A 12,090-nucleotide genomic window follows, 5' to 3' on the forward strand; every position below is an offset into this window, starting at 1 on the left:
ACACAAGATGGTCAGAGACAGCAGACATGCTACAGGGGATTGTTAAAGATTGATGGCATGCTTTAGGGAACAGATATAAGCTAGAAAACAGTAATATGAGACTGCAAAAGATTATATCTATCACCACCAGTTTACAAATCATGCATTTGCACTCCCTACAATTCCCCTAAATATTACTTGTGCCATATTTCATATTTCTCTCAGATCCATTATAAAAGATGATGGCTTAAACAAGAGAAGAGGAAACTAAAAGAGAATTAGACATTAGATCATAAAAGGATAGAATCAGAAATATCAAATATCTCCTTTCGTGGGAGCACCATCCACCTAGAAGCACAAAACCATATCTATGAGAAATAAGGACTTTAAATGTTCTACCAAGAAAATAAAAAAATCTTGTATTATACATACCCAAATAAAAGGAAATATCATGCATAAAATATCACGATTTAATTGATATTTTATAATACATATGGAAATAAAAAGAGAAAATTGATGGACAGCACTGAAAAATGTAACACAGTGTAAAGGAAATAAACCAAACCATTTAACTACTAGAAGCCAGTTTTCTTTCACTGTCCTGAGTAGTGGTTGGCTAGGGGGTGAGTAATGGGGCTATACCTCCTAATCTGGGGCCCATAGCCCCGAGTCCAGGGTTGGCTCTACCGTGAGAGTGTAGTGGGCTGCCTGACACGGCGCTGTCCTGCATAGCCACGGAACTCTCATTGAGTCTGAGCCAGAGATCAGTGTGAGAACGAGTACTCCTCCCTTGCCCCACTCATATCATAGAGTCGGAAGGAACTTTCTCACATGAGCTCCTGAGCTGGGGAGGCGGCATGTGAGTGCAGACCGTGGAGGAGGTGGGTGGGAAACTCTGTACTACCCTAGTCTGTCTTCTATATACCATAGCCTGTCTTCTGTATACCCTAACTTCTCTATATACCCTAGCCTGTTTTCTGCATATCTTAGCTTCTCTATATACCCTAGCCTGTCTTCTGTATACCCTAGCCTGTCTTCTATATTCCCTAGCCTCTATATACCATAGCCTCTCTGTATACCCTAGCCTGTATTCTGTATACCCTAGCCTGTCTTCTATATACCCTAGCCCAGTGACGGTGAACCTTGGCACCCCAGATGTTTTGGAACTATATTTTCTATGATGCTCAACTACATTGCACAGTGCATGAGCATCATGGGAAATGTAGTTCCAAAACATCTGGGGTGCCAAGGTTCGCTATCACTGCCCTAACCTGTCTTCTGGATACACTAGCCTCTATGGATACACTGGCCTCTCTGGATACACTAACCTGTCTTCTATATACCCTAGCCACTCTGTATACCCTATCCTTTCTTCTATATACCCTAGCCTCTCTGTATACCCTAGCCTGTCTTCTGTATACCCTAGCCTGTCTTTTGTATACCCTAGCCTGTCTTCTGTATACCCTAGCCTGTCTTTTGTATACCCTAGCCTGTCTTCTATATACCCCAGCCTGTCTTCTATATAGCCTAGCCTGTCTTCTGTATAGCCCAGCCTGTCTTCTGTATACCCTAGCCTCTCTATATACCCTAGCCTCTCTATTTACCCTAGCCTGTCTTCTGTATACCCAAGCCTGTCTTCTGTATACCCTAGCCTCTCTGTATACACTAGCCTGGCTTCTGTATACCCTAGCCTCTCTATATACCCTAGCCTGTCTTCTGTATACCCTAGCCTGTCTTCTGTATATCCTAGCCTCTCTGTATACACTAGCCTGGCTTCTGTATACCCTAGCTTCTCTGTATACCCTAGCCTCTCTATATACCAGAGCCTCCTCCTGGGACCCTTATGTAAGGGGGGCTCCCTGGGACCCTGATGTAAGGGGGAGGCTCTCTGGGGACCCTGATGTAAGGGAAAGGCTCTCTGGGGACCCTAATGTAAGGGGGAGGCTCTCTGGGGACCCTGATGTAAGGGGGTGCTCTCTGAGGACCCTGATGTAAGGGGGCTTATACCCTAGCCTGTCTTCTGTATACCCTAGCTTCTGTGTACCATAGCCTCTCTGTGTATCCTAGCCTCTCTTCTGTATACCCTAGTCCGTCCTCTATATACCCTAGCCTCTATATACCATAGCCTCTCTATATACCATAGCCTGTCTTCTGTATACCCTAGCCTGGCTTCTGTATACCCTAGCCTGGCTTCTGTATACCCTAGCCTCTCTATATACCATAGCCTCTCTATATACCCTAGCCTGTCTTCTGTATACACTAGCCTCTCTAGAACACTATCCTGTCTTCTGTATACCCTAGCTTTTATATACCCTAGCCTTTCTTTATACTCTAGGCTGTCTTCCATATATACCCTAGCCTCTCTGTATATCCTAGCCTGTCTTTCGTATACCCTAGCCTGTCTTCTATATACCCTAGCCTCTCTGTATACACTAGCCTGTCTTCTATATACCCCAGCCTGTCTTCTCTATACCCTAACCTGTCTTCCATATATCCTAGCCTCTGTATAACCTAGCCTGTCTTCTTTATTCCCTAGCCTCTCTGTATACCCTAGCCTGTCTTCTGTATACCCTAGCCTCTCTGTATGTTACAATCCGCATCTGGTGGCAGGTGACATGACAAGTGACAAGTTACATCTTGTAGCAGGTAACGTGACAAGCTCTCCAGTGACCCTGATGTAAGGGGGGCTGTCTGGGGACTCTGATGTAAGGGGGGCTTATGCCCTAGCCTGTCTTCTGTATATCCTAACCTGACTTCTGTATACCCTAGCCTGTCTTCTGTATACCCTAGCCTGTCTTCTGTATACCCTAGCCTCTCTGTATACCCTAGCCTGACTTCTGTATACCCTAGCCTCTCTGTATACCCTAGCCTGTCTTCTGTATACCCTAGCCTGTCTTCTATATACCCTAGCCTGTCTTCTATATACCCTAGCCTTTATATACCATAGCCTCTCTATATACCCTAGCCTGTCTTCTATATACCCCAGCCTGTCTTCTACATACCCTAGCCTCTCTGTATACACTAGCCTGTCTTCTGTATACCCTAGCCTCTCTACATACCCTTGCTTCTCTGTATACCTTAGCCCTAGCCTGTCTTCTGTATATCCTAACCTGACTTCTGTATACCCTAGCCTGTCTTCTGTATACCCTAGCCTCTCTGTATACCCTAGCCTGACTTCTGTATACCCTAGCCTCTCTGTATACCCTAGCATGTCTTCTGTATACCCTAGCCTGTCTTCTATATACCCTAGCCTGTCTTCTATATACCCTAGCCTTTATATACCATAGCCTCTCTATATACCCTAGCCTGTCTTCTATATACCCCAGCCTGTCTTCTACATACCCTAGCCAGTCTTCTATATACCCTAGCCTCTCTGTATACACTAGCCTGTCTTCTGTATACCCTAGCCTCTCTACATACCCTTGCTTCTCTGTATACCTTAGCCTCTCTTCTGTATACCCTAGCCTGTCCTCTGTATACCCTAGCCTCTCTGTATACCCCAGACTCTCTGTATGTGACTATCCGCATCTGGTAGCAGGGGACGTGACAAGCGACAAGCTGAATCTTGTGGCAGATAATGTGACAAGCTCTCCAGTTACCCTGATGTAAGGGGGGGCTCTCTGGGGACCCTGATGTAGGGGGAGGCTCTCTGGAGACCCTGATGTAGGGGGAGGCTCTCTGGAGACCCTGATGTACGGGGAGGCTCTCTGGGGACCCTGATGTAATAAGGGGGGCTTATTCCCTAGCCTGTCTTCTGTATACCCTACCCTGTTTTCTGTATACCCTAGCCTCTCTGTATACACTAGCCCAGCTTCTGTATACCCTAGCCTCTGTGTATACCCTGGACTGTCTTCTGTATACCCTAGCATCTCTATATACCATAACCTCTTTTTATACCCTAGCCTGTCTTCTATATACCCTAGCCTCTCTGGATACACTAGCCTTTCTGGATACACTAGTCTGTCTTCTGTATACCCTAACTTCTGTATACCCTAGACTGCCTTCTGTATACCCTAGCCTCTCTGTATACCCTAGCCTGTCTTCTATATATCCTAGCCTGTCTTCTATATACCCTTGCATCTCTATATGCCCTAGCCTGTCTTCTGTATATCCTAGCCTGTTCTCTTTATACCCTAGCCTATATACAGTAGCCTCTCTGTATGTGACAATCCGCATCTGGTGGCAGGTGACGTGACAAGTGACAAGCTACATCTTGTGGCAGGTAACATGACAAGCTCTCCAGTGACCCTAATGTAAGGGGGGCTCTCTGGGGACCCTGATGTGAGGAGGAGGCTCTCTGGGGACCCTGATGTAAGGGAGAGGCTCTCTGGGGACCCTGATGTAAGGGAGAGGCTCTCTGGGGACCTGGATGTGACAGGGAGGCTCCCTGGGGACCCTGATGATATATATATATATATATATATATATATATATATATATATAGAGAGAGAGAGAGAGAGAGAGATACATATATATACATATATAGATATATAGATATCTATATATAGATATCTATGTATATATATATAATTGAAGAAACAAGACGGGACTTGTACTCCGATACAAATCTTTTTTCACTGGTTCTTTAGAAAAATTTACAAATATGCAAGCCACTGTACAGTTGCAAGCATCACTGCTCTTCCTCATTATGGTGGATCAACAAGCTACAGTCTCTTCATCCCAATGGAATGAATAGAGGCTATGATCTGTATTTATTTCTATAATCACGGATTGGGATCATAAATTATATTTTTCTTCCCCAGATTCAATAGAAACGAAACATGACTTGAAACGGGAAATTTATTGAAGATGATAACCTGGAAACAATGTTTTGATGTAGCAATATTGATAATTATTAACATTCAATTGCTGCAGTGATATATTCTTAGAGAGGGGAGTGAGGTGCTATGTTTTAACATTATAAGAGGAACAGTTAGGTTTACATGTGGTTGGTTCTTTATCTGAGTCTTGCTGTTTTACATGCTTTATATTGCTTTATATTTACTTTTCTTGCTTTATATTTACATTTGTGTCATCGTGTCTATTTTGAGTTCATGCTTGGTTTGTTTACTGTGTTGTATTATGGGGTTAATTTAATTCTGGACTCAATTGATTAGTTAATTGGGTTGTACACCTGTGGGGCACACCTTGCATTTGGGATAAAGGTACGATTTTTGTAATAGTATGTTAGACACAGCCAGATAAGCCTGATGAAGAGAAATGATGCTTGCAACTGTACAGTGGCTTGCATATTTGTACATTTTTATAAAGAACCAGTCAAAAAGAATTGCAATGGAGTATGAGTCCCGTCTTGTTTCTTCAATTTAATATCTGTGGAGGATTGGGAGTCCACCTTGACAGTGCTTTGACTACAGACAGTAAGAAAGGAAAGTAACCCACCCATTATCTGATATATATGTGTGTGTGTGTGTGTGTGTGTGTGTGTGTGCCCCCAACCAAGCGTATGACTTTCTTTACTTCGCTACTATGGGCTCTAGCTCAGATCTTTTGTAGACCTAGCAACGCCCCTGGTTCTTAGTGAGCACCAAAAATAGGCTACTGCCTGCAGAGTCCCCAATGACTGCACAATAACTGCCAAAGGGCCACTTGAGGCCCCCAAGCCATTAAGGATCTAAAGGGATGCTATTAAAACACAAATGTGCTCCTGACTGTGAATTATCTGTCATATCAAACCTCTTCTGCAGAGTCTTCCATGCATAGGATGTCCGCGTTTCTGATTTGACAGTTCTCTCTGCTTGAAGACCAGTCTTTTCTGTCTTCCGAAAAGAAATAACATTTACCACTAAATGGCACCCAGTTTAAAGGGCATAGCTCGCACACTTTGCCTGTCATTGAGGAAAGGAGAAACAAGTCATTTAATTTATTTAGTATAAAAGTATATGTTTAGGATCTATTCACACTTGTCTGTTTTCATGGAAAAAAGCATATGGATTTTACTGCATGATTTTAGGTAGAATTCCCTATCTTTCTTATATGGCCGGGTCATATTTATGCACTGCAGTTTAACCGTTTCCGGACCACCCACCACACGCTTACGGCGGGAGACCTGTACGTTGGATCCTCTTCGGGGTCTGGGGCACAGGTGCAGACCCCCGGCGACCCGCTCCCACTGTGATTGGACACAGCGGGAGCCAATCAGTGGGTATGGCGGCCGCTGAGACCTGCCGAATGTTCACTGGTGAGGCAGAACAATGGTCTGCCTATGTAAACAAGGCAGACCGGCATTCTGTCACAGAAGAAGAGAAAGATCTTGTATTCCTCCTAAACAGGAACACAGATCTCTCTTCCTCCAGTTAAACCATCTCCCACACAGTTATAAATCACTCCCTAGCAGCAGACTTAACCCTTTGATCGCCCCTGATTTTAACCCCTTCCCTGCCAGTGCCATTAACACAGTGCATTTTTTATCACTGATCACTGTATTAGTGTCACTTGTCCCCAAGTGGCATTTTACCATTGTTTGTGTGGCGCTTTGCGGCCGCTAGTGGGGCACTTTTAACCCCCCTCTAAACTGACAAAAAAGGGTCAAAAGCTGCAGTGACGCTTTGCCGGCAAAGATGCCCAAAGATACTGCTTGCAGGACTTTTTTGAGCGTCTTGCCAGCGCACCGCTCCAGTGTGAAAGCCCTCGGGCTTTCACATTGGAGTGAACGGAGAGGCACTTTACAGGCGCTTTTTTTAACGCTATAATGCCTGTAAAGCGCCTCAGTGTGAAAGGGGTCTTAGTGTCCAATTTGTCTGCCATAATGCCACAGTCCTGATAAAAATCGCTGATCGATGCCATACTAGTAAGAATAAAAATAAAAATACCATTAAAATATCCCATAGTTTGTAGACACGATAACTTTTGTGCAAATGATTCCATAAACGCTTCTTGGGATTGTTTTTACCAAAAACATATTTTATAGCAGAAAGTAAAAAATATTGTTTTCTTTTAAATTGTCGCTATTTTCTTCATTATAGTGCAAAAAATAAAAACTTCAGAGGTGATCAAATACCACCAAAAGAAAGCTCTATTTGTGGGGGGAAAAATGACACACATTTTGAATAGGTTCAGCGTTGCATGAACTCGCAATTGTCAGTAAATAGCAACGCTGTGCTGTATTGCAAAAAATGGCCTGGTCATGAAGGGGGTGAAACCTTTTGGGGCTGAAGTGGTTAATACGTTTTTAAAGTGATCCTGTCACTTTTCTTTCACAAGGGGTTCTTTGAGTACAATTGATGGTGTGGTGATAGGGTCACTTTACAGGGAAAGGTTCATTCACACCTAGACGCATTGCCTTTCCAATGATCCTTGCTGCAGTGACCAGTTATAGGTGGGGGCAGTAACCACTTGTTTGTACCATAAATTATATTGGCCAGGCGATGTGCTGATACCTTTGCTGCCATAGTGCTATGGGCTGGGTGTTCAGTGTGCCCCAGCGCCTTTAAGGAGGGGTGGGCTCCCTCCAGGTTATCTGCCCTACACCTGTCCATTTAAATGCATGTGCATCCTTTGTTAGAGACTCACAAGAATTAGGAGTTTAGGTACACAGAAAATGGGGTGCCTTGCCAGGGCCTGTGGCTTAATTTGAGCTTGAAAATTTCTTATGGCTGGCGGTAAAGTGGCGCTATATTTAGCGCCGCTTTACCGTTGTTTTATCTGCGCTATTCGACCACTAGCAGGGTATTGTTTTCTATGGGAAGGGGCGCTTTAGGAGTGGTAAATACTCCACTCCTCGGGGCTTTCACACTGGAGAGACAGCAGCGGCTGTTTCAGGGCGCTTTGCAGGAGCTACTCTTAGCGCTGTAGCGCCTGCAAAGTGCCCCAGTGTGAAAGGGGCCTTAGGGATTTTCAATCTCAACGTCAAACAATTTTACTTCTGGATTGAGTGAGGAAGAGTCACATTTTGTCAGGCTTTTAGTTCTGCTTGTGACCACTCCTTTCCTGTCCCTTTGAGGAAATTAGTTAGTTGTCACTGCAGCAGGAAGACACAAACAGTAATAAAAACTGTCAGAGGTTTTTAACCCTTTCTCGTATTAGGAATTTGTTTTTGTTTTTGTACAGTATCTCACAAAAGTGAGTACATCCCTCAAATTTTTGTAAATATTTTATTATATCTTTTCATGTGACAGCACTGAAGACATGATACTTTGCTACAATGTAAAGTAGTGAGTGTACAGCTTGTATAACAGTGTAAATTTTCAGTGCCTTCAAAATAACTCACACGGCCATTAATATCTAAACCGCTGGCAAGAAAAGTGAGTACACCCCTAAGTGAAAATGTCCAGATTGGGCCCAAAGTGTCCATATTTTGTGTGGCCACCATTATTTTCCAGCACTGCCTTAACCTTCTTGGGCATGGAGTTCCCCAAAGCTTCACAGGTTGCCACTGGAGTCCTCTTCCACTCCTCCATGACGACATCACAGAGCTGGTGGATGTTAGAGACCTTGGGCTCCTCCACCTTCCATTTGAGAATGCCCCACAGATGCTTAATAGGGTTTAGGTCTGGAGACATGGTTGGCCAGTCCATCACCTTTACCCTCAGCATCTTTAGCAAGGTAGTGGTCGTCTTGGAGGTGTGTTTGGGGTCGTTATCATTTTGGAATACTACCCTGAGGCCCACACTCTGAAGGGAGGGGATCATGCTCTGCTTTAATATGTCACAGTATATTTTGGCATTCATGGTTCACTCAATGAACTGTCGCTCCCCAGTGCTGGCAGAATTCATGCAGCCCCAGACCATTACACTCCCACCACCATGCTTGATTGTAGGCAAGACACACTTGTCTTTGTATTCCTCACCTGGTTGCTGCCACACACGCTTGACACCATCTGAACCAAATAAGTTTATCTCGGTCTCATCAGACCACAGGACATGGTTCTAGTAATCCATGTGCTTGGTTTGCTTGCCTTCAGCAGTGTTCTGGGAGGACAGCTTTGCAGACCAATTTGATGCAGTGTGTGGCATATGGTCTGAGCACTGACAGGCTAGCCCCCCCACCTCTTCAACCTCTGCAGCAATGCTGGCAGCATTCATACGTCTAATTCCCAAAGACAACCTCTGGATATGACGCTGAGCATGTGCACTCAACTTCTTTGGTTGACCATGGCTAGGCCTGTTGGAACCTGTCCTGTTCAACTGGTGTATGGTCTTGGCCACCGTGCTGCAGCTCACAAACCCTTTAAAGCAGAGTTCCCCCCATTTAAAAGTCAGCAGCTACAAAAAGTATAGCTGCTGACTTTTAATAAACAAACACTCACCTGTCCCATGGTCCAGCGATTCTGGCAACCCCATGCCTCGCTTCACTACCCCTCCTCTCTGCAGTGCTGGCATTGCAAGTGTGAGTGTCCGGGCTGTGGCTTCACAGCCAGGCATGCACTGCGCATGGGCGAGCATTATGGGCAATCTTCTGGGACCTGTGATGTGTCCCAGAAGATTGCAGGGAGGGAGGGGGAGAGCTGAAATTCCTTCCGGCGCCGCAGAGCCAGAGAGGAAGTGGGAGCTGGGTACCTGTGAAAACTAGGTACCCGATCCCCCCCCTCCACAAAAAAAATGACATGCCAAATGTGGCATGTCAGGGGGTCACAAATACTTAAAGCAGAAGTTCCATTTTGGGTGGAACTCTGCTTTAAGAGCTAAGCCATACCTCCCAAATTTCTGAAATGGTAAAGAGGGATGCCTTTTTTGCACACAATACATAGGCAACTGACACTGCTACAGCTATTGGCTTTCCAAAATAACAAATGTACTATATAGAGGTTGGATAAAAATTTCAGTGATGCACAACACTTTGGTAGTAAAATAGGACATTCAGTATAGAGAGGTACATATTAGATGAAAATGAGGGGCAACGGAGGCTGCACAAGAGACTCAGGGAATTGGTCTCAAAAGAGGGGCACCCCCTCGAAAAAGGGGCCGATGGGATCTATGGCTAAACTACTAGAGTGATCTAAAGATAGCCCAATAAGTGTATACATAAATGTAATTGGTTAAGTAAAGTCATAATCTGCTGCTAAGCTCATTACATTTTAGGTAAAGCCAGGTCATTACTTTACCTGTGGCAGCACACAGGTCTGAGATCATGTCAAAAGCATCATAGTAGTGTTTCGGGATAGATGAAGAAGTTCTGTTGGTGCTGTTTGCAAAGGATGGTCCTGAAGAGTTCTGAAGAATATCGCAGGGCACCTTCCAAACTAACAGTAATATATATAAACACACATATAGTTTAACTCATTAAAAATTGTTGTATAACATAACTTCTACTGCAAACCTGCTGCTATTATTCAACATTATTACCCTTCCCTTTTTTTATTATATATTATTATTATATAAGAACAACTTATACTCCTGTAAATGTATTATTTAGCATATATACACTAACTGTATTCATCAATACGCACGTCCAACATCTTTCCCTTCCAATTCTTACTTCTTCTTCTTTACACTCCCAGCAGACCCTATTCTCTAGTACCGCATGTTGGAACTTGGAGCCATTTTATAATTATTTAGGACAGATATTTTAAGTTTCTTCTCCCTCCTTTAAAACCTTCCCCCCCCCCCATTGTTTGGGGCAATCGTTATTCGTTATACCATATTGGTATCTATATATTTTTTCTGCATCCGCCCCTGAGGAAGTGGAGTGAATCCACTAACGCGTCAAGCTTTTTGGATGCAGTCATATTTCATATCTACGTTTTATATTTTCCATTTTAGAGTCCACTATGTTGTTTCTTCCATATTAACAATTATATGAAGCAGTGTACAAATTGGCTCACAATACCACATATTGTAATATGTTATGATGATATCTGTGTATATGTATACAGTACATGAAATGCAAGATGCTATCAGTGTGTATGTGTGTGTGTGTGTGTGTGTGTGTATATATATATATATATATATATATATATACATATATATATATATATATATATATATATATATATATATAAGATATTTATAAATTTATAAATTCCTAAATATCTATGTGAGTCTCAATTGCAATATGCTATGCTATTTGTTTTTGTACTAAAATAAATATGTCATCATGTTTTGACCATTTATCAAGTCATGTTTCATGCGCCTCATATAAAGTCCCAATTCTCTCTTTTTAATTTAAATATAGGGATGGAGGTGCATGTCTAATTCGTCATGCATCTCATTTAAAGTCACAATTCCTCTTCTTTACTTAAAATACAATAAAAAGATAATATAGAAGACAAATCATAAGGTTAGAATATGTACAGAGAATAGATACTGCCTCCCAAATGCTACATAGGTTAAAGAATATAATACATTACCTAATATATATATCACAGCAATTTCAATCGACTTCAAAATAACAAGCAGTGACAACAAGGCTATAGGTTGGCAACATAAGTGGTGTGGATCTAAACAGTAAGGAAATAAAATAATAGATGTTTAATAAAGCTGATTGTAGAAGAGGCCTCACCAAGAAATCTTAGCAGACATAGCAATTTAAAGCCTGTTTTCTAGAGGGGTGAATTGGAAATAAAGCATGGGGGCATGGGTTTGAATCTTGTAACTGGTTCCCACTTGAATCTAGCATTCATAGGACTTTTGAAGATTGAAAATTATTCCATTTGTCCTGTTTTACATTTTGTTCATGTGATCAGTTACTGGAATATTACTGGGAACCCTGTGTAAACAGTGACCACGGAAAAGTCCCTTCCCTTATCAAGTGCCCAGCACAAGGTGATATACGATTTTCTGTGTTGGAATACATTGACACACATTGATGTTCTTTAATTCTACAGATCTCTGGTTTATAAATGCTAAAATATTAAGGCATGAGCTTGGGAGCACATTTACAACAATCTGGGTCAAATGCAAACATATCAGTAAAATCAGTATCACTGACCACCATTTTTGACCTCAATTATAAATGTTTCCATTAAGAGGTTGCTTGTACACAAATAAGCCTTTTAAGCTAAAATCCATTTTCCATTGCAACAATCAGCCCATGAGAAACTAGCACAAAGGATCATTTTTAGCAATCAATAGAGAATCATTCAAAAAATCACTAACTTGCCATTTGATAACAGCACGTGGTTAAAGCCCACCAAAAACTGATATTGAGAGAGTT

The 12,090-nt window shown here is 42.6% G+C and overlaps 1 protein-coding gene across 1 annotated transcript in view; it reads right to left on the bottom strand.

The window, feature by feature from the left end:
- LOC143930805 (C-type lectin domain family 2 member B-like) overlaps positions 1-12,090 on the bottom strand; it is a 36,183-nt gene that overhangs the window by 9,751 nt on the left and 14,342 nt on the right. Inside the window, exons 2-4 of the mRNA XM_077455412.1 lie at positions 11,285-11,374; positions 10,040-10,177; positions 5,674-5,825 (exon numbers count right to left, since the gene is read on the bottom strand). Coding sequence (XP_077311538.1) covers positions 5,674-5,825; positions 10,040-10,177; positions 11,285-11,374 — 380 coding nt within the window. The remainder of the gene's footprint in view (positions 1-5,673; positions 5,826-10,039; positions 10,178-11,284; positions 11,375-12,090) is intronic.

The sequence above is a fragment of the Lithobates pipiens genome, unplaced genomic scaffold (genome assembly GCF_037356315.1).
Source record: "Lithobates pipiens isolate NorthernLeopardFrog02 unplaced genomic scaffold, aLitPip1_a1.2 Scaffold_25, whole genome shotgun sequence".
Classification (NCBI taxonomy): Eukaryota; Metazoa; Chordata; class Amphibia; order Anura; family Ranidae; genus Lithobates; species Lithobates pipiens.